Below are 23,313 nucleotides of genomic sequence, written 5' to 3'. Positions count from 1 at the left end.
ATGAACAAGCTGTATTGGCCTGGTGGTACAGCTCGCTTCTCCCTCTGGCACCAGTGGCTTATTTAAATTCCTCTATTAAGAGGCGCCTGGATGCCTGCCCCTCAGCGGAGAAGTCTTAAGACAGCTCCACCTCCAGCCTGCACAAGCGGGGTGGAGGCTTTGTTAGACTTCTCCTCCCACCCGTGCCAAGGCAGGTCCATGCGCTTGCCTCAACCACCTCTGCCTTGGCACAGGTGAGCTACCTCTTTCTCCCAGGAGCAGCGATAGCCCTCCTGTGCGAAGGCAGCCTTGTGAACAGAGTCTGAGAGGCTTTGGGCACTTGGCTGCCGTTGTCTGGGTGTAAAGACAATTGAACAACCACACTCCCTCTGTTCTGCGCAGGAGAGGTGCGTAAGAAAATCTGATGTTCTAAATTATCTTTCCCCTGCAAGTTACCTTCTTTTTTGCTCCATAAGACACACTTTTCCCCTCCTAAACAGTAAGGGGAAATGTGTGTGCGTCTTATGGAGCAAATGCAGGGGGGAGGCACGCAGGAAAAGCCCCCAAAAGCCGCACACAAGCTCTGCACGGCTCTTGCGGGCTTTTCTCAGGAGGGAGAAGGGACTGACGCGGCCCGTCAGTCCCTTCTCCCTCCTCGTAGAAAAGCCCACAGGAGCCGCGCACTTCTTAAAGGGTGGGCGGCTCCTGTGCGGTTTTGCGGGAGGTGAGGTATTGCCATAGCTGCGTGCAGCTTCTCCGGCAGGGAGAGGCTGCTTGCGGCTATGGCAGAAGCCAAGACAGTGAGCGGGATGCATCCCGCTCGCTGTCTCGGCGGCTTTGCTCTTTGGGGCTTGGGGGGGGGGACCCGGGCTTCCCCGAGAAGCTCTTTGAGGCTGGCGGTGGGGGGAAGGCAGCGCTTCCCCCCACCGCCAAGCCCACAAGCTCAGGGAGCAGTGGAAGGCTGCGTGCCTTTCCGCTGCTCCCCAACCTGCTCTTCCCCCCGCCAGCCCCAAAGAGCAGGTCGAAAGGAACCCAAAGTCTCCGGAGCACAGCGGGAACTCCCACCGCGCTCCGGAGGCTTCGGGTTGCCTTCACTGAAGCCTGGAGGTAGCTGCCTGAAGGCGACTGAACGCACCTTGAACGGCACCTTGTTTTAGAGGGGAAGAACAAGGAAAAAAATCTCCCCCTCTCTGCGCAGCGCCTCCTGCCGCTTCGCTGAAGGGGTGCTGGGCAGAGAGGGGGAGATTTTTTCCCCCTTGTTCTCCCCCTCTAAAACAAGGTGCGTCCTATAGAGCGAAAAATACGGTACCTACTGCGTATGTGTGAGCACATGCTGTTTGAGATCCTGCCGTCGCATGAACAGTTTGTCACAGTAATCACACTTGAGGTTTTTCTCCCCTGTATGGATAACCATATGAGACTCCAGGTGGGCCTTCTGGGTAAAGGACTTTTCACAGAGAGCACAGCGATAATTCTTCTGACCTGGAATTAGTTAAACAAGGGGTATAAGACCATTTTACATTGTTCCTTCTACATAATTGTATGAACACTTTAAAACCTAAGCCAGCACCCTGTTTGCCATTAACAAGGAATGATTATGTGGGGCAGCTGCATGTTCACATGCCAGAGAGTATGTATCCCTGAGCTCTCCTCACTTTTTACTACTGACAGGACACTGCATCATCCTACACCCAGTGTGATCCATCACAGTGCCACACAACAGTCCTTCCCATCATAACACATGATCTCCCTGTGTTTCCTCTTTGGAAAAATGTTTCAAATCTGGCTAAAGGCTAAAAAACGGAGCATTTAGTCAAATACGTATTGAACAGAAATGGTAAATTGGGATAGAAGGATCTACAGAAAAGGCATTGTAAGCAAGATAATAAAGCTCATTTCCATATGTTCTTTCTATTTTGTGCAGGGGACTTTAAGCTGGGCTCTGGGGCACAGAATGCAACAGCTGGAATTTTGCATACAATGTTCATTTCTAGTGAAAGAGGCTTGATAGGAAGGAGGAGACACTGCAGCCCACAGATGCTGCCAAATACCTTGGACTTTCTGACAAAGGCAAAAAAAGAATGCTAATAAAAAATGAACCAGTCACTCAGAAACAAATTTACAGTCTATATTGAGCACTCAGATACTGAGTTTGCCTGTGGAAATTTGTCCACAGCAATACAGTTCTTAACAACCCAGGCAGCTCAAGTCTCACGTTATCAACTCCAGAACTTTAAGGTCTTCACTTACCTGTGTGTATTTTGAGGTGTGTACGGAGATTGCTAGGGTCACTAAAGGCTTTGCTACAGAAATCACACTTGTGTGGCTTCATGCCCATGTGCCCCATGAAGTGAACATGAAGCTTAGACGGTGAGATGAAAGCTTGAGGACACATGGAGCATTTCCACTTTCTCTCCTTACTATGGCCTGGTCCATGGTTGGTGCTGTGCCCCTGGCTGGGGAAGTGGCTGTGGATGTGACTACTCAGGTGGGCCTTGAATTCTGTGTAGGAAGCACATTCTTTTCCACAGTGACAAGTGTGCACATCAGGATGCTCAGGAACACCTTTAACGCAAAAACAAGATCTGAGAGTTTCAAGCACCACAGCTCTCGTATACTTGCAAGCTTGGCTCTGCTTTAAGGTGACTGGTCTTCCCTTTTTATTCAGTGCATTTTGCAGGAACAAAAGACAAGAAAACAATCCTGATTAAAAAGAAGGCACAGACAAAGCTACAAACTTGTAGCTTTGTGCAAATAAATGGTCAGATAGCGCTGTAAAGCCAATAATGTGCAAATTGGGCATTACAGAGTTTCTGTTCCTTGGTAACTGATGTTGCACAAGCTTCAAAGCTCATAACTGAGCTTCCCAGCCTCCAAAATAACCCATCTTGGCAAACATTTTGTAAAATACCTAGAATTAGAATTCCACATTCTGGACATGAATAAAATTAACAATATGGAGCTAAATCCATTCAAACATAGCTGTGATAAGAGGCAAACTGAAAGCAAGTGGATGCTTTCTAAAGGATACATTCAATTAAGTGCATCAAACTGCTTACCGATCTGTCTGGCATAATCTCGACTATAGTAAAATAGAAGCTCATGCTCTGGAGGGATATCACGTGAGGTGCAGAAGTAAATCTTTCCATCATGAGGATAAGCCACCAGATTTTGTTCTTCCCGATTCCTATTATATGCAGGGAAGAGGGGAAACCAATTTAAATGTGACATACTATTTATATTTATTCTCCTATCAATATTTCTGGAATGCTTAACATTCTTAGTACAAGCTAATTCAAAACAGTAACTAACTACTTTTGTAGCTGTCAGGAAAAAAATATTTCTGCTGAATGAAGAAGTGGAGCTGTGGACCTTTCTGAAATTCAGCTTTGTAATACTACTCATTTCCATCCAGTGGTCCACACAGTTGGTGACTTCCATTCTGGAGCAGACAGCTTCTGTAGAACACAGGGATGGGGAATGTGTGTCCTTTCAGGTGTTGTTGGACTCCAACTCCCAACGGCTCTAGGCAGGATGACCAATAGTCACATTATTCCCTTGCAAGATTCAGATGTCACTGTTTTACTTTTAAGCTTTCCCAATGTCCACCTCTGGACTCCTGGATCCTATGTCTTTGACACCCTGCATATTTTACTCCTCGCAACTTGCATCTAAACTCACTGCAGCCTATTTCAGGAAAGTCTGCTGAGTATGCACCAAAACATTTGACCCTTTTTGCCACGAACATCTGTGCCAAAGAATACAGCCGGAAGCTTAGAAGTGGAGAAAGTTAATTAGTTAGTTGTACAGTGGTACCTCCGGTTGCAGACAGGACCCGTTCTGGAGCTCCAGTCGGATCCCGAGGTTTCCGCAACCGGAGGGACTGCTTCTGTGCATGCGCATGCAGCAAAACACTTCCAGGTTTGCCGTTTATGTTACCCGAAGGTAACGTAAGCCAAGGTGCTACTGTACTGGTGAAAGGTTTATGTGAGCCTAAAGAAGGGCAGAGCAATCTTATGGAGGAATGGGTGAAGAATCCATAGCAGAGCTACTGCACCACGGCCTATGCCCTGTTTCCAGCTATGACCAAGGCAGGAGGGGAAGCTGTCTCTGTCCCCTTCCATTTGATCACAGTAGGAGGGTATTAACTAACCCAGCCCCAGAGCTGGCATATTTTTGGGACATGTCAGGGCAACAAAGGGGCTTAGGATCTTGTAATATATAGTTACTGACTCACACCTGTGTGCATGAAAGGTGAACCTGAGCTGAAATTGCCAGTGTGGGTGTGTTAGTATTATTTTTATTATTATGATTTAAACCTTCAGCAGGGAACCTATTTCAGTCTGAGGGTTGCATTTCTTTTGGGGAACCTGTGGTAGGTCAAGAGTGGGTAGAGCAGTGAATGTAAAGTTCACCTCTCTACAGTAGGCTAGTTTCTATATACACACACAAACACACCCCTACCTCTATCCTCCATTTATATAAATGACATGGGAGTTCAAGTATACAATGTAGTCAACAAAATCACTCGAGGGTGAGAAGCAAGGCAAGTCGGGGATGTAGCTGGGAACAGTCCCAGGGACCAGACAGCAAGGCTTTGAGGGCCACATTTGGTCCCTAAGCCTAAAAGTTACATTGCTCTAAGTGCCCCAAATTCAGATAGTGTCTCAAAAGCCAGAACAGCATTTTCACATTTAATTTTTTATTACTTGCATCAAGAAAAAGATTAAACAAAAGAATTATCTACACACACATGAGCTAATAAAAATAGAAATCATACACAATCATACACCACTAAAGAGAAAAAAAGTAAGAACAGAAGAAATATAAAAAAAAAAAAAAAAAAAAAAAAAAAACTTAATTTTCACATTTACTCCTTCTTAAATTAACACTTTCGGGACTTCCTTTAGCTTTCCCGACAATCATTCGAAATAATACTTTAAGCTACGCATTTCTTAGTAAATATTGTCATTACACTTTTTTATATTTATTTCTTAATATATACTATTCATTATTCGTTATACATTATTTGTACTCCTATTATCTTCAAACAATAACTCATATTCACTTACAGTGCATCTCTAAATCCCCTTAGCGTTATTTTCCCTTGACTAATAAGTTCCAGATAATCCACATACTTTCCCCAATCCTTGGTAAATTTTTGGTCTCTTATGTATCTTACTTTACCTGCAAGTCTATCCATTTCCATGTAATCTAGTAGTTTAGATCTCCACTCCTCTACCGTTGGTGTTTCCTGTCTTTTCCACATCTGAGCAAGCATTACTCTTGCTGCTGTAACTGCATAGTACACTAGTTTACAATCTTTTTTCTTTATCTCATGGCCTAACATGCCTAATAAGAAAAGTTCTGCTTTCTTTGAGAACGTATATTTTAAGATCTTCTTTAATTCTATATAAATTTTTTCCCAGAACTGCTTCACTATTCCACACTCCCACCACATATGGTAGAAGGAACCCTCACTAACCCTGCATTTCCAGCATTTATTATCCACCTTATACATCTTTGATAATTTCATGGGTGTTAGATACCATCTATAAAACATCTTCAATACGTTCTCCTTTATCATTGTACAGGCCGTAAAATTTAATCCTTCATTCCAAAGTCTTTCCCAATCTTCAAATAGTATACTATGTCCTACGTCCTGTGCCCAGCGAATCATCACACATTTAACTTCCTCATCTCCTAAACTCCAGTCTAACAGTATCCTATACATTTTCGAAACAGTTTTCTCTTCTTTATTTATAATCTCCATCTGAAACTTGGATTCCTTCTCTCCATAGCCTCTCTCTTTAAGATCTTTCTTAAACATCTGATTCACCTGGAGATGGTGTAGCCAATCGAAAACATACTCTTTGACCTGATCGTATGGTCGGACCTTCCATTTACCGTCTTCTTTAATTATTAGCTGATTATATCTTGCCCAGTTACTTCTCATATTAATAGCCTTTACGCACATTACTTCCAGAGGTGAAAGCCAATGTGGCGTTTTTGGTTCCAGCAAGTTTTTATATTTTTCCCAAATTTCAATTAGTGGTCCTCTAAAAATATGATTTCCAAACCCCCTGTGTATCCTCCATTTTTCCCGCCATAAATAGGCGTGCCAGCCGAAGTTGTTGTCATGACCCTCCAAATCCAATAACTCCCTATTCTCCAACTTTACCCAGTCCTTAACCCAACATAGGCAAACCGCCTCATAGTATAACTTCACATCCGGCAATGCGAAACCTCCCCTTTCTTTTATATCTGTCAATAATTTAAACTGAATCCGCGGCTTCTTTCCCTGCCAGATGTATCTCGAGAGCGTTCGTTGCCACTCTTTAAAAATTCGGCTTCCTTTAATTATTGGGATAGTTTGAAACAGAAACATCAACCTGGGTAATACATTCATCTTAATTGTGTTAATCCTGCCCCAAAATGACAGTTTTAACCTCCCCCATATTTCCAAGTCTTTTTTTATTTCCCTCCACGTCGGTTCATAATTATTTTTAAATAAATCTATGTTCTTAGGTGTTATCCAAATACCGAGATATTTCACTTTTTTGACTACCTCTATTTGTGTTTGCTGTTGAATTATTTCTGTGGTTTTCTGATCTAAGTTTTTGCTTATTATTTTGGTTTTACTCTTATTTAATTTGAACCCTGCCACCTCTCCAAATTGCTCTAATTCTTTCAATATTTCTTCCATTGCAGTTGTTGGTTCCTCTGACATTATTACAACATCATCCGCATATGCTCTGATCTTGTATACATTCTGTCCGACCCACACTCCTTTTATTTTTTGGTTCTGCCGTATAGAATTTAATAGGACTTCCAATGTCATTATGAACAGAAGCGGGGAGAGCGGGCAGCCCTGTCTCGTTCCTTTTTGTATCTTTATCTCTTCTGTCACTATGTTATTAATGATCAATTTGGCTTTCTGGTCTGTATATATAGCTTTTACTCCATTAAAGAAATCTTCCCCCACCTCCATATATTCTAAATTTTTCAGCATAAAGTCCCAAATGACATTGTCAAATGCCTTTTCGGCGTCTACAAACATCATTATAGCTTGTTTGTTAATCCTAACAGATAAGTACTCCAACATATTGATTATATTCCTTGTGTTGTCTCTCATCTGCCGACCTGGCAGGAATCCTGCTTGATCTCTGTGAATATTTTCTGATAACAACCTCCTCAACCTTCTCGCTAGGATCCCTGCAAAAATTTTATAATCTATATTCAGCAGTGAGATCGGTCTATAATTTTTAACCTGGGTTAAATCCGCGTCCTGTTTAGGAATGAACGTAATAAATGCCTCCCTCCAAGTCTCTGGGAGTTCTCCTTTCCTTAGAATATTATCCATAATTTCTTTCATAGGTCCCATCAATACAGTTTTCATCTCCTTATAATAACCTGCAGTAAATCCGTCTGGACCTGGGGCTTTTCCTCTCTTTAGCTCTTTTATTACATCTTCTATTTCATCACTTCCTATTGGGGTATTTAGTCGTTGTTTTCCCTCCATTGAGATTTTCTGCACCCCTTTGTCCCTCAGAAATCTTTCTATTCTCCTTAAATTAGTTCTCTCCCTGTTAGAGTATAGTCTTCTATAGTAGTCATGAAACTCTCTCCTAATTTCTTTGGGGTCTGTTTTCTCTTCCTCTCCTACCTTTATTTTATTTATTGTACTCCGTTCCTTCCTCTTTTTTATTTGCCAGGCAAGCCATTTGCCTGATTTATTTGCAAACTCAAAGTTTTTTTGTCTTAATTTTTTGATATTCCACTCCACCTCTCTGTTTATTATTATGGCAAATTGGGCTTGTAATATTTTTATTCTTTCTTTTGCTTTCTGACAGTTGGGTTTTTGGGCTAATTTTTGTTCATTTACCATTATCTGCCTCAAAATTTCCTCCCTCCCTTTCTCTCTATTCTTATTTTTAATTGCATTTTGCTGGATAAAGTAGCCTCTTATTACTGCCTTGCTTGCGTCCCACACCACATTAGCTTTTGTTCCTTTACCACTGTTTTCCTTAAAGTATTGCTTTAGTCTTTCCTGCGCCGTCTCAACAATTTTTTGGTCTTCCAGAAGATAATCCTTCAATCTCCATCTAAAACTTCTTGGCTCCAGGCTTTTTATTTCTAACTCTATCGGGTTATGATCTGAAATTACCCTCGGTCTTATTTCTATTAGTTTAATTCTTGGGCATAATTCACTTGAGGTCCATATCTGGTCGATCCGTGACATAGACTGATTGGGTTCCGAGTGGAAGGTGAATTGTTTATCTAGTGGGTGTTTGAGACGCCAGATATCTATCAAATTACTATTATCCACCATTGAAAAAAAAGATTTTGGTAGTTTCCCGTTCCTACTTCCTCCTTCTCTATACCTATCCACTTCTAGAGAAACCACCCCGTTCAGATCACCCATTAGAACAATTTTCTGATCTACATATTCACATATTTTCTCTTCCAATTTATTAAAGAATTCCGACTTATTGTCATTTGGGGCATACACCCCTATTAACACCAAATTTTCTCCTTGCCAATTAATACGGACCCCTATTATCCTACCCTCTTCATCCTTAAATATTGTTCTAGCTTCAATCTTATTTTTAATATATAGTACCACTCCTCTTTTCTTCTCTTTATCCAATGATTCAAATTCCTTCCCCAATCTCTTGTTAATTAATATTTTCCTGTGCCTTCTGGCTATATGCGTTTCCTGGAGACAAATAACATCCAAATTTTTCTTTTTCAAATATTGCTCGATTTTATTCCTCTTTTTTTTCTCATTCATCCCATTGATGTTCCAACTCCAAATTTTTAACCCCATAATTTCTAACTCTCCCTAACTCTCCCGTGAATTTTCCTTTTCTTTATGGATTCTCTGGGTCCCCCTCTTCTACTTCGCCCTCTGTTTCTTCGTCTGGTCCACTCCCCCCTCCCTCCTCTTCCTCTTTCGATTCTGATTCTCCTGAAGCTCCTCCCTCCGCTCCCCCCCTTCCATTCATCTGTGCTCTTAACTCTTTATATTTTCTCAGGAATTTCCCGGTTTCCTCCTGATTTAATAACTTGTGTTTTTTGCCTCTGTATGCAAAAGATAACCCCTCCGGGAATTCCCACCTGAATTCAATTTTATTTTTCTTCAGTGCCTGCACCAATGGTTTATAAGAGTCTCTTCGTTTGAGTAGTCTGATTGGGATGTCTTTAAAAATAATGATGTAATTCCCCTCAATATTCAACCTCTTTTCCCTATTCTTTTGAAGAATCTTGTTCCTTATATCTTTATCTTTAAATGTAATCAGGCAGTCGCCTGTATATCTCTTTGTTCTTGTTGAGCTAACCCGCATTCTAAATGCACTCTGCACATTTTTGGCCATTTCTTCCACTGATATACCCATCCATTCCGCTAGCTCCATTACTAATTTCTCCTTAATATTTTCATTTTGTGCCTCTGGCACTGCCCTCAGCCTTAGATTCACCTCCCTCTGTCTCAATTCATTCATTGCTATAATGTCCTTCATCTCTTCCTGTGCCTTGTTTAAATCCATCACTTCTGCTTTCACCTTTTCCTTTTCTCTTTTTATATCCTTTAACTCCAATCTAGTCTTTTTTAATCCTTCTTCATTGAGCTGCGTTCTCCTAAATATTTCCTTTATTTGGCCTTTAAGTTCACTCACTGTTTCATCCATCTTTTTGTCCATTCTCCCAATCCTGTTATCTACTTGTTCTAATTTATATTCTACATTATTTTGACTCTGTTTAATTTCAGCAAGCACCTTCAAAATATCAGTCTTAAAATCCACTTCTTGTTTAGATCCCCTTCTATCACTAGGTACTCCCCCATTCGTACCCTTCTTTCCCGTATGCGACATCCTTCAGATTTTTCTTTTCCCCACCTCCCAGAAAGTATCTTCCTCCCTTATTTCTTTCTTGTGTTCTAATTGTATATTTTTCACCTCCTCCCTTTCGCTATATTGACTTTTCGTCCTTACCCCCCTCCTGGGCTACCAGACCTTTATACAGATCTTTCTATTACACTTATAGTCAGTATAGCGTTTTCCCAATTAGTCCCACAAGTTCACTTCTCTCCGATCTGGTTATCTCTCAGCCAGCTGTTCTTCTCGCCTCCAAACAGGCTAATCCGCGCAATTGAGCAGGGACTCAGGTACAGTTAGTAGCAGTATCGCATAACAGCAAAGGGAGGGGAGAAAAAGGGGGAGGAAAGATAAACAATAAAAATAACAAATAGGGGAGGTAGGGGGGATAGGGAGAGGTAGGAGGGATAGGGAGAGGAAGGAGGAAGAGGAACCAGCCGAAAAAAATTAAGCAATCTCCATCCCAACGCTGGGCGACATCAAGTTCTTAAATAAACATTAATTTTCTGATATCTCAGTTCTACCTCAAAGACAACTAGCAATCCAAGTCTCTTTCTGAAGTATATCTGTATCTTTTCTGAAGATATAACTTAGATCACCAAATCTTAGTTCGTCAAGTCTTAGTTACTCATATGAGTCAGCATTTAGCATTTTCGTCTCCAATTGAAAGAGAAAAGAAGTCAAACGCCTCACAGGGAAAAAGGGAGACACCTACAGTGGGGTGGTGTCCACGCTAACTTACTTCGCCTTCTCCTCTTTTTTCCCTTTCTTCTTTCACCGTTTTCACACTGAGGCGGTTTCTAATGGCGACGGGGCTTCTCTTCCGGCTCGAAATCCTTTGCGTTCTTTCATGCAAAACCGAGAAGCACCTCCCCTCTTCTCCTCCCCTCCGTTTCGCCAAGGACCTTTTAATCCAACAAGTTTTTCTCTGGCCCCTCTTCTTCTCTCCTATTGCAACAATATTACTTCCCTTAGAAAGATTCTCTCTCGTCCTGAGAGAGCAGCCGAAGGGCAGTGTTTTATCCGCCAGGGCAGCTCACTTTCACTTTCCCCCTGCACTGACGTTGCGCTGCGTCTGCGTTGATTTCGGGATTCAGCTAAACTCCGTTTACTCCTTTTATTCCTCCGAGACTTCCTTGTTAGTATTTGGGCTCTTGGCCACCAAATTCAAGTATTTTCCTTTTTTTTTTTTGTGTCGGAGTTCTTGGTTTTGAGAGCGGACCGCTGTTCTCTGCAAGCTCAGGGCTTCGCTAATTGGAGGTGGATAATGGCGTCCCTCGACCTGCAAGATCTCTCCGCCACTCTCTTCACCTCTCTCGAGGCTACCTGGCAGCCGGGTTGATCTTTTTCTGGTCACGCTGGGAACCGGACCTTCTGAACACCCTCCAGAAGTATTTTTGGGGGGTCTCCGCGCCCTGGAGTTGCCCCCTCCCTCCAAAATAGCTCAGGCTCTCACTCCCGGTAAGAACCTTGCTTGCGTCGAGCTCGCGGCACACCGGAAGTCCCCAGAACAGCATTTTCAGTTGGGTCCAGAAACCATCTGATAACCAGTGTAGCTCTATGAGAACACGTATGATTGGAACAAGTTTTCTAGAATTACACTTTTGAGTCCAAAATATTGGACTAAAGCAGGCATAGGCAAACTCGGCCCTCCAGATGTTTTCAGACTACAATTCCCATCATCCCTGACCACTGGTCCTGTTAGCTAGGGATGGTGGGAGTTGCAGTCCCAAAACATCTGGAGGACCGCGTTTGCCTATGCCTGGACTAAAGCAGTTAAAGAAAGCAAGAGTGCTATTTCAAGTAAAAATGGGGGCAGAGAAAAGAGAGATAGAATGATAAGGTTCTGATACAATACATGGAGGAATGCATATCATACCAATATGACTGTTCCACTAAGATACCTAACCCTGTCTAAGTGTATCGTTTTCTCACCTGGCTTTCCGCACAAACATCATCCAGTTACATTCATTTTCATCAGTTGTGATGATATAGAACTCCAGGACATTGTTGTGGTACATCTGATGAGAGAAAAGTAAGAAAGAAGTGCCAGTTGAAATGTTTGGAAAATCTCTCCACAGAGACTGCCGCTGCTGCAGCATGGAGGAAATATTACAGCCAGGACTTTCCTGCAGCAAGTCATAGGAGCATTTAGCAAATTTCTTAAGTGCTGGAAACAATCTAAAAAGGTGGGGTAAACTAAGCATGAAGCCATCATACTATGGACCATCCTTTATAAGAGACTAGCTTCATTTCTAGAAGCACTTTCTCCCTCCCACCCCGATTTCCAAGACGCCATGATCTGAACCTTTGTAAGGCGCTATGTGCTAGAGCTCCCTGACAGGGCTTCAGTTCACAAGGATGAAAGGAAAGAAGGACGAGGCAGCTATAAAGCCCATAGTGGTAAACTCAATTTTGCCTGCTGTGCAGACAAGCCTTCAACAGGTGTAGGGAACCTTTGGCCCTCCAGATGTTGCTGTACTAGAATTCCCTAGTCATTGGCCATGCTTGCTGGGACTGATGGGAGTTGTAGTTCAGCATTCGGAGAGCCAAAAGCTCCACACACCTTTCTTAAGAGAACATTATGTTTCTTAAGAGAAGCATTATAGCTGGGGAAAAGGAAGGCAAGTCTCTCAAGCACTTTTTCAAATCTGAAAATGGAATATTATACATACAGATACTGCTTAATTCAGGATAGCTTGCCACTTTTCTCACCATACCCAATGTCATGTTGCCATTTTTTGTGCATGCACACAAAAGAAAAGGCAAACCCATGTTGTCTTTTTTGCACAAGGTTCAATAATGAAGAGGAGGACATGACAACACAAACTGACCTTCCAAATGTGATTGGCAGCTTTGTCTGTCCAATCTGCTACTTCCATGGAGTGGCTCTGCTGCCCAATGAGGGGTCCAAAGCAAGTGCGTACAGGAATAGTTTCTCTAGCCAACACACCTGCCAACAGGTTTAAAAACAACAACCCACTGATTACACCTAACAAATTCCAAAACCACCACTGCAAAGATGTAATGTTGTATAGCACTCAGAGGACTACTGCTAAGCATCAGCCCATGAAAGCATCTACAAAATGAGATAGTCACAGGAACAACTACTATCACATAACACTCTTGGGAGTACGCTCAACTGTTAATCACTGCATCAATCTATTTTTCTTCTAATATCAAATCATTTACTTTCAGTCGAGTTGTGAAAGTGAGGTCCTGACCTCCTGCGCTCATTTAAGTTTTCAAGGCACTTCCTGCAAAAATAGAAAATTTTTATTTCAGAAACTGCGGAAGCAGCCAGGAATATAGCAAGCATCTCAGGTTGCCAATTCTTTGCACAGTTAGAATAACTAGGTTCTCCATAATCTCCCCAGTTACTCCACTAAACATCTCTGTCCGGGCTGTTAATTCTCACTCCAAGAGAGCGATGCCTTAAGGCAGAGGGTTTTCAACAAAGGGGTTCCAAATGTACTGCTGTAGGAGAGAGATACTATCATACTATCAGAGAGACTATCAGTTCAAGAAGATAAACCCACCAGACCTGGATGGTGTGGCACATAAATTGAATGTAAGCTCTTAGAAGATACCCCAGGATCTCCTGAAAGCCGTAAGAGACATACAAGATTTCTGTAACAAGTCAGTCATTGCAGAAAGTGTCTCCTGAAGATATAAAGTTTGAAAGTCATTGGCCTGAAGGCTTTCAAGCCCTTTATGAGCATCGCAGCAACAATGTCGTGGCAGTTTTAGACTCAAGCATCACTCCTCCCACTGACTTATCTTTGAGTTTATAATTAAACCCTTGCAAAACAGAGAAGATTAGGCCAAATAAAAGTTGCTACTTTAGCGGATCTGGAGCTGCGTTTTCAAAAGCACAAGTAACTAAATATAACGTCACAGGGCTTAAATGAAACATTTAAAGACATGGATATAAATACAACCAATAAGTTTCTATGAATGCCCAGGCCTAATTCCACTAACTGATTGAGTCAGAGTTTCATTGCCAAAGTTTATCTACTGGCCATACCCAAGGAGGAAGATCCAAGACATGTTGATAACTGACAATACTGCCCACCTGAAGAGAAAAGGTGACAATCTCTATTAGTGTAAACTAATGTAGCTTTGCAGACATAAAAAATACGCTACAGAGAATACTACCTATTAAGAATCTTGCACTGAGTGGGAGTGAAATGACTTGCTGCTAGACTCTTGACCTTCTAATTATCTACCCCTGCCTCCAGATCAACTACCTTCCTTAAGGAGCTGTGAGGCACTAAAATTTTGTAGGGCTATATAATAGTTGCTGCAGCTAGGTTAACCGTTCTACATAAGAAAATGCAAACATGGTGGGGAAGCATATGTTGTTAGACCCCAACTCCCATCAGCTCCAGCCAGCATGGTCAAGAGTCACAGATGATGGTAGTCCAGCAACATCTCAAGGGCCACAGTGTAGCCACTCCTGATCTAGGCAACAAGTCTTGACAATGTTATTGCTTTCCTCATTAATCACTTAATAATAAGCACTGGCACAATATAAAAATACCTCCCACCATTCTGACCACAAAACAGATATTCTTGTCTTGTGCACCCATTTACAAATGAACTGCCCAGACCCAATTTCTTTCCAAATGCCACCTTTTAATTATCTTGTTTTCCACTATTACCATATGAGCTTTTATTCACTTGGGATCTCCCCAATCAACCATACCCCACCTCATAAAAATCTAGTTAACAGTATCCTTACCCACTTCGGCTCCCATGAGAGACTGGCGGATGACAAGCTGTTTCGGGAGAGAAAGCCTGGCTCGGCTCTCGATTGGGGTGTCTGAAACAAAGGTCACAGGCCCGTGATCTGGACAATCAGATGGGTAGGCTTTGTCGCAGAGTGTGCACCCTGCAGTTGAGGGAGGACACAGAACATTGGGGATATTGTTACTGTAGCAAGTCAGCCAAGATGAGGGTGTCACAAATACAAAAAGTCAAGTTACAAATAGTTAACGCAAAGAGCCTGCAGTCTTTTTTCCCCTAATACTGCACATTTGTAAATAATGACTTGCCCAGCTCTTTGTGGAAATTAAAAATTGCCTTCAAGTGACCAGGGCAGAAAATATTGCAGAAGTTGGGTTTGCTCAATTTTTAATTTATTTATTTGAGGGGGGAAATACACATAATTACCATAGGTCTGCATGGACAAGACCAATTTACATGAAATTAAAATGTGATGGAAAGACAGGTTCTTTATTCTGAGTAGCAGTTGGAGGTGAATTATTCCTATGTGCAGCAGGGATAGGGAGACACAAGGAAGGGTGCTTACAAATAGACATAGTTTTAGTTAGAGGAAAGCCTGTTGTGGGAACATAGCCACTTAAAAGTCAAGACACACAAACTTGATCAAGTTTTTCTTCCAGTTCCTAGCCCAACAGCACTAACTGACAAAAGGGTCCACCAAACAGGAAACCACCTTATACCTTTCTTTGGGCAGAGCAGATTTTCAAGGGACCTACTTCTATTGTCTTCTAGTCTGATAGAAATTGTTTTGATTTTAACTTTGCAAGATAATATTGTAACCTGCCCTGGGCCTTTGTGGTGAAGGGTGGCTAGGAATGTCTCCAAATAAATATAAATAAGTGCTAAAAAGGGAAACAGGGCTGGTGTTCTTTTTTTAATAATGAAGATAACAAAGCACCAAACAAACATGTAAGCAGGGAAAACACTTGGGACAATTAGAAAGCAGGGGGGGGGGGCAAAGAGCAATTGAGCTGCATTCACTTTAGAGCCTGTATGTATAGATGTGAGGGAATGAAAAAAAGGAAAAAAAATAAACACCAAAGTGTTGGTTTCTTTAAATGACAGTTCTGTACAATGTAAGATTTAGCCCAATTTCCCCCAACTTCTGTAAGATTTCTTTTACGGTTCTGCTAGAATCTGCCACCAGAAGTAAATACGTTTACTGCAAGAAACCTTCTACCTTGCAATGCAAAAAAATACCCAGAGACTGAGGCAAGCATACACTGGCAAGCACTCACATATGGTAAACAAGGTAGCCATGTTCTCCTTGTTTGAATTGGAGTCTTCCATCTGCAGTGATGACGGCACAAAGGAAAGGTTGTCCGGGGAGACATCCACATGAGTTTGTCCCATGGCTACTTCCTGGCTTATGGAAGTCACAGGCTCCAAACTGAGACCCACTTCATGTAAGGAGACAGATTCCAGGGATGTGAGGTTGTGTGAGGTAGAAAGTGCCACACTCACAGAATTGCTGCTCATGGCCACCGCATGAATGGAGTCGCCAAGTGTCCTGTCAGATAGACCACTGACACGGCCTGCAATGTGGTCAGGCTCCATAACAACAGGAAGCTCCAAGCTGCTACCATGAATAGGGAGGACGCCATTATGACCTACAGTGTCCGTGGCTAAGCTGCTACCCACAGCATCCACAGCTAGAGGCTCATGACTATGGCTTCCATTTGCAATCTGTGAATGATCCCCAGCCACATCACCCATTGTAAGTTCCTCAGCCATCCTGTCAGTAGAGATTGGGCTGGTAACCCTCGAAACACTTTCCATGGAGATTGTGGTATCCAGAGCTACCTCATGGCTGTCGCTGGGATGCAAGCTTTGGGTGCTGTGTGTGTTCACTGAGCGGGAATCCATGGAGACAATGCCTGGTTCGAGACCCACCGTTCCATTGGGCTGGTAGGGATCTAGGCCTGAAGGGTTGTTGGAGACAGATAAAGCTGGATTACTATCAACATTTATATTGTTGGGGTGGATGTACTGAGGTGGAGGTCTGTCAGCTAAATAAGATAAAAGACCTGAAGAAGGGGAGAAAAGAAAGAGAAGGGAGAAAAAGAGAAGAGAAAGTGAGAAGAGGATCAGTTTGCAATAAAAAGTCAAGTTTCAAGTGACTGAACCTAACAGCAATCTATATGTACAAATGCAATCTATATGTACAACAGTTCTAAATCTCTAATAGCCAACATGCTGAATTCCAGGTGTTTTGGACTTCAAACCCATCATCTCTGATCACTTGGCAGTGCCTGCTGGGGCCGATGGGAGTGTAGTCCAAACATGCAGAGGGCGCCATGTTGTCTACTCCTGTTCTAGAGGCTGTTGCTCTTTGAAGCCACCTTGAACTTTGGGATGAAGGGCAGGATATAAATTTAATAAATAAAAACCCCAAATCATGAAAAAGTTAAGACTAACAAATAGCAATTCTATCCAGTTCCAAGATTTCTCAAGCCATGAGAAAAAGAAAGCAAGGCATACAACTACAGTTCTGCGAAAAGCCTGCTTCTCTTTATGAATAATGGTTAAACATTTTTTTAAAAATGGGAGAGACCTCCTTAACTTACCAAGTTTTTAACCCTTGCCCTGAAATATATATCCTGCCATCTAACCCACAGGGGCTTTCAGGGCCAACATTATTACTCATTCCCCCTGCAAGAGGTTCTCCCATAAACCTTCCTGCTGAATAAAGACTTCAATCTCAACACACGTCTCCACCCAGCCGTACTACTCACCAGGTAGAATGTGTCTGAAGTAGCTGCTCTCCAGGTGAGGGTATGGCGGTGGAGGTAGGGTATAGTTTCTCTCTGGTATTCCACACATCACTCCCCGATCCCCAATGCCCATTGGAAGCATCAGGGACAGAGCAGAGGGTAAGGAGGGCCCCAAATTTGGAATTGCAACTGGTAATCCTAGCGGAAACAAAATGCAAATAAAATGCAATTATACTGCCAATAAATTAAGAAGAAGCATGGGGGGAGGGTTAAAATGAGGAGGATCATTGAAAGTATTGGCTTCTAACCACAACGGGGGAAATGCTCCTTAAGCTTCTTTTAATAGTTTTTCACCCCCTTTGCTGCTATTCTTGGGAGTTGCTTCACAGCAGAACTCTGCACTGTGGGTTGTCATTGTATTTTTGGTAACATTTCAAAAATGCTCATATAACTGAAAGTATGTGGAATTGCCACCAGGATCCCCAGATGCCAAGCTTTGGTGGCAGGAGCACCATAATATGAGACAAAGGACCAAAGTAAGAGCAACTTCTGTTGAATAGAGGAATGCAGGCCTCCAACCTTTCCTAGGTCTGGTCAGCTACACAACTTCCCCTAGTCTAAACAGCACAAAGATATACATAACACAAAAAAGAGGTGTCCCCCCCACTCAGCTTGCTATGTTACCTGGTGCTGGTATGGCATTGTGTGTTGGTGAGGAAGCCAACCCTAAGTGGCTTCCCGAGACAGTCAGGGCATTGCTCACAGAGGAAGCCGTCAGCTGCTCCATCCCTACAGGGTTCAGGCTCATTTCATTCATCCTAGACAAAAGAAAACATGTAACACATGCAGATAAAATTCCAGCCAAGCAAGTTTTCAGACCTGCTCCTTATCTTGCCCAAAGTTTTCCACTTAATATACATACATTCACTGCTGCAAATAGTACACTACATAGTTATGCAACAAGGTATTATGTTCTCAAGGGGCTTACAAACCATTCCCCACAGAGATTAGATCAGGGATGAGCAACTGTTGGGTCCCCCCAGATGCTGTTGGGTCCCAGCATGTGTCCAGTGATCATGGATGATGAGAACTCAAATCACACAGCAGCTGGTTCCTATCCCTGGATTAGGTCAAGCCTCAGCATGTCATTTATTGATTGTGTTCTTAAATGGTAAAAGATTCCAGATTATTAATATTTTGATTTCTTCTCTAGACTTTTACAATATTTGTTTTTGCACAGTTTGACAGGATAAATCAAGAGACGTGTATCAGGTCTACAGAAAAAAACTTATTTATACAGAACATTTCTGCGTACAGCACAATGCAACTCAAAAACTTAAGAGAAGCCTTGCTAGATCAGACCAAAGATTAATCTAGTCCAACATATTTTCCATGGTGGCCATCCACATGGCTATGAGAAGCTCACAAGTTCAATTATTGTGATTTATTTAAAAGAATTTTCAGCCGTCTAAAATCATCATCAATACAGTGGTACCTCGGGTTACTTATGCTTCAGGTTACATATGCTTCAGGTTACAGACTCCGCTAACCCAAAAATAATACATCGGGTTAAGAACTTTGCTTCAGGATGAGAACAGAAATCGGGCGGTGGCGGCATGGTGGCAGTGGGAGGCCCCATTAGCTAAAGTGGTGCTTCAGGTTAAGAACAGTTTCAGGTTAAGAACGGACCTCTGGAACGAATTAAATACTAAACCTGAGGTACCACTGTATTGGCAGCATACAATTGCCATTGGATGTACGGGGTTTTTTGCATAATCAGTGTTGTATGTGTAGCAGGACCTAGAAATCACTTTATTTAATATTGGGTGCCTGTCCAGTGATGTCCTTCTGTCGGCAGAAGGCACTTTGTTCTAATGAAGGCTTCCCTCAGCAGAATGGCAAAGGAGGCCATCTTCACCAATTCAACCTCCTCCCCTCCAGCTTCTTGTGTGACCTCCCATGCTGCTCCAAGAGTTTCTCAATCCTCTGGAGCAGATTCTGTTTTTTCCTGTTTCCCTCCAATTCCCCTCCCCCTTCACACCATTTTTGTACCATTTCTTTTTTTCCTATGCACACCATTTTTGCATCACAAAACAGGCAAGTGTGTATATTAAATAAGCGCAAGTTGTAAGTTATCTGTATCTGCATGGACAGCTTTTTTCTACATGTTAGAAAGTGCAACAATTCTATCACTGAATGATAGAATAGTAGGGGAGTTAGCTTAACAAGGTGTAGATACTGATTAAGAAATATTGCAAGCTAAATTAGTAACACTAGCAGTATCGTCCTGTTGTATTTACACAGAAGTCCTTGAGGGTTCATTTGGGACCCTTGCCTAGTTAAGTGTGCTTAGGTCTGTGGCATTTATTTGGAATATTTGTTAACTGCTTAATATTACAAAATACCATAGTGGTGTACAATAATAAAACAATAAAAACGTAACAAGTAAGAACAGTTATAAAAAGAAATTAGATACTACCCACAATTCAACTCCTCCTTCTGGGAAAGCCAGTAAAAATTAAGTTTATAGCATTTGAGAAGTATGGAGCCCAGGTGTATAACGCACATAATGGCCTAATATTCTTTTACAGTGGTACCTCAGGTTAAGAACTTAATTCGTTCTGGAGGTCCTTTCTTAACCTGAAATGGTTCTTAACCTGAGGTACCACTTTAGCTTATTGGGGCTCCCACTGCCGCTGGGCGATGTCTGTTCTCATCCTGAAGCAAAGTTCTTAACCCAAGGTACTATTTCTGGGTTAGCGGAGTATGTAACCTGAAGCGTCTGTAACCCGAGGTACCGCTGTACAGGTTTTGAAGAAATGAAGCATATGAGAAGTTACTGTTCAACAAACAAAAATAACTGTGCAGCGCTAGAAGGAAAGGACATCTTTACTTTTTCTCCTTTTTCATCCTCTATTACCTGAACACATCAGAAACAGGTAGGTAGCCGTGTTGGTTTGCTGTAGTCGAAACAAAAAAAAAAATTCCTTCCAGTAGCACCTTAGAGACCAACTAAGTTTGTTATTGGTATGAGCTTACGTGTGCATGCACACTTCTTCAGTATCTGAAGTATCTGAAGAAGTGTGCATGCACAAGAAAGCTCATACCAATAACAAACTTAGTTGGTCTCTAAGGTGCTACTGGAAGGAATTTGTTTGTTTCAACATCAGAAACAATGTTGTATCAATTGTTAACACAAAGTGAGTTTACAAGACAAAACGATTACAAAATTGGCCCTCATTTTAAGCTGATTAATCAGCTAATTAAAGTTTTCAACTTTAATTATTACCTAACTAGACATACACTTTATTATTTTCCTTCTTCCATCTCTTTGCTCATGTAACTGAATATTTAACTCTGTTACAAATGCTCAGTCACTCAAGACATTACACAGAGAAGCACTCTAGCTGCTTAGAAAGCTGAGGTAAATTTAATCTGTTTTAGTATTTTAACTTCTCTGTGTTTTAAAGTATGGTTGCATTTTTTTCTCAGTGTTATTGTCTTGTAAACTGCTTTGTGGTTTTTTAGAAGCAACTGGTGTAGAAATTTTAAGAAATGATTTTTTAAAAAGAGAACAGAAGCAAGAACCCCCTCAATACAAATATTTACCTTTCCTTTGAATGCTGTCAGACAATTCTGACAAATAGTCAAATACTTCTTACTGTTTCCTACACAGTTTTCTCCAGTTTGCTCTAAAACTCCCTGCACCTGCATAATCTGTGATAATCTTGAAAAGAAAACAATGCTCTGCACTTGCCTTCACAAAAACATGAAGATGTATCACATCCATCCACAACTCTTCAAAACTGCTGATATGGACAAGGATCAATGACTTAACAGTATCCACAAAGTGTTTAAGACATCACTTTTTTGTGGCCTTAAGGTCATAGTTTGCATCACCAACATACTGTATGTCTTTAATGAACTTTTTGTTTCCAGTGCTGAACTGTTTCTTGTGAAAGTTGTAAACTGCTCTAAGCAGTGCTTTTTTTCAGGGGGTACTCAAAGGTACACAGTACCCTTTTTCTTGTTGTTAAAAAACTGTGGCACCTAATGTAACAACTTCATGGTGAGTACCGGCACCTATTTTCTGGGGGGGGACGGGACACCGGCTCTAAGCAATATAAGGCAAAAAAAATCATGCAAAAATAAATGCCTTTAGACAGTTCTTTTTTTCAGCCAGAACTCGCCAGAATTCAGTTCTGGCACCTCTCAGGTGGGTGCCATTGCCTTCCTAAGAAAACAATTATTTTTTTCCTGTACATTACTGGTGACGTTCTTTCCCTTCACCACCCTTAAAATGAATGGTGAATTGTGTAAAAGTGACATAAAAGTGCTTGAAGTGCATGGCATGGGTGCAACCTAATTTGTAAACTCCCTGTGTAGGGACCAAAGCAGCAAGTCCATCAATCAGGCAACTTAACCACAACTTTAACAGCAAATATGAGAAGCAGACTGCACTTCCAAAAGGGATTGTGAAACCTGAGGTGGGGTGAACACTCTGTGGGAAGGCACTGTTACAGCTGAAATGCACAGCATCTTTAGTGTGTTGTGTGCTTTAGCATGTTGTGCATGCTGAGAACCAGCTGTACATACCTCTTGATACAGACTAGGGAGAGTGCTAGAAATTACAGTGAATAAAAAGCCAACAGGCAAAATGGAATGACTGTACTGCCAGCTTCTGCTTTTCAAACCACAAATTCTTTTAATTATTCTCACACCTCGTCTCTCAACATAGTGCTGCAATATTACAGCAATGAAAAAGCATCAGTTATCACCTTTTGTTTGGCATTCCAATAAAGTTAAGCATATTTCTACTCTACACCAAACCCATCAGTATCACGTATACGTTACACTAGGTTATCATATATGATCCTGGCAACTCCCAGTGTTTAATGTACCATCCTCTTCCGTTGGGAAGCTGTTTAATAAATACACAGCTGCCTTAAACCAAGTCACTCCTAGTTCACTATGTGTTTCAGGCAGAAATCCTCCCCAACACTTGAAGACTCCAGGGATTGAGAACCTGGAAGCATCTGCGTGCAAAGCAGACTCTGAGCTTCAATGCCTGCCTTCGACCCTTCCCAAGACTTAGCATGCTGGAAATCCTGGCTCCCGCTGCGACTATCCCGTTAAATCTCCATCTCTGGAGCACTTTCCCTCCTTGGACACAAGTGCCTGCTGCAAAATCGCCGTTTGCTCCACAGCCTGAGGGATTCTCCGTCTAGCGGCACTCTGGACGCGCCCAGAGGCACCCCACTCCACATACCCCAAGGCTCAACTTCGGCTCGGCAACCGGCGCAAACTCGGCCCCACAAACGCACCTGCGAGCCCTCTCACCTGTGATGCATTTACCTGGCGAGGCCGGTGGGGCTGAGGGGGACCCGGCGGCGGCGGCAGCAGCGGCCTCCTCCGCCGCCTCCTCATCTGGCTTCCCCGCTCAGCCGCCGCCCTTCTCCGCCCCAGGCAGGCGAGCAAGCGAGCAGGCATCGACCTAAGGCAGCAGCAGCAGCCGCCGCGGCCACGGCCGCCTCCCGCCCCACCTCAGCGCAGGCCCCGGCCTCCGCCAGGGGAGCCTCATGGGAGGAGGCGCGGCGCGCCAGCCAAAGGAACAGCGCCCCCTTCCGGAAGGGGAGATGGCGCAGCTCCGCAGAACAGCCGCTCCCTGAGGGGACGAGGCGCGCGAGAGGGGGGAGAGAGAGCGCGCGCGCTGGCAAAAGCCGGGGCGGGGAGGGAGGGGGAGCCGTGCTCAGAACGGCGATGGCTTCCGCTCCGTTCCGCGTCCAGGAAGCGACCCCCCCCTCCTCTCCTCAGCCCGCGCGCCGCCGCTCTTCTCTAGATTGGCCTGTTCGCCCTTCGCTGCAACGGCTGCCCTTTCGCTCAGGAGTCCTTGCGCGTGCCGCCTGTGTCCTGACGAGAAAGGGCTTCTCCGGCCGCTGCACCTTCGCGCATGCTCA

General features: G+C 42.9%; 1 protein-coding gene across 9 annotated transcripts in view; it reads right to left on the bottom strand.

Moving 5' to 3' along the window:
• Window positions 1–23,313, bottom strand: part of PRDM4 (PR/SET domain 4) — a 24,704-nt gene extending 1,391 nt beyond the window's left edge. The window contains exons 1-11 of one of the 9 annotated variants that reach the window (XM_083574084.1): window positions 22,697–23,313; window positions 18,041–18,174; window positions 17,378–17,554; window positions 15,881–16,669; window positions 14,599–14,748; window positions 13,882–13,929; window positions 12,689–12,807; window positions 11,790–11,875; window positions 3,039–3,166; window positions 2,230–2,544; window positions 1,293–1,461 (exon numbers count right to left, since the gene is read on the bottom strand). In XM_083574084.1, the coding sequence (XP_083430210.1) occupies window positions 1,293–1,461; window positions 2,230–2,544; window positions 3,039–3,166; window positions 11,790–11,875; window positions 12,689–12,807; window positions 13,882–13,929; window positions 14,599–14,748; window positions 15,881–16,669; window positions 17,378–17,554; window positions 18,041–18,174; window positions 22,697–22,707 (2,126 nt within the window). In that variant the 5' untranslated portion in view covers window positions 22,708–23,313. Of the gene's footprint in view, window positions 1–1,292; window positions 1,462–2,229; window positions 2,545–3,038; window positions 3,167–11,789; window positions 11,876–12,688; window positions 12,808–13,881; window positions 13,930–14,598; window positions 14,749–15,880; window positions 16,670–17,377; window positions 17,555–18,040; window positions 18,175–20,965; window positions 22,622–22,696 lie in introns of those variants that run through there. The other 8 variants (XM_083574085.1, XM_083574091.1, XM_083574087.1 and 5 more) reach the window with 8 other exon arrangements.

Source organism: Podarcis filfolensis (assembly GCF_964270895.1).
Source record: "Podarcis filfolensis genome assembly, chromosome: 10".
Taxonomy (NCBI): Eukaryota; Metazoa; Chordata; class Lepidosauria; order Squamata; family Lacertidae; genus Podarcis; species Podarcis filfolensis.
The sequence above is the reverse complement of the archived record's forward strand: the minus strand, read 5'-3'. Positions and strand labels throughout refer to the sequence as shown.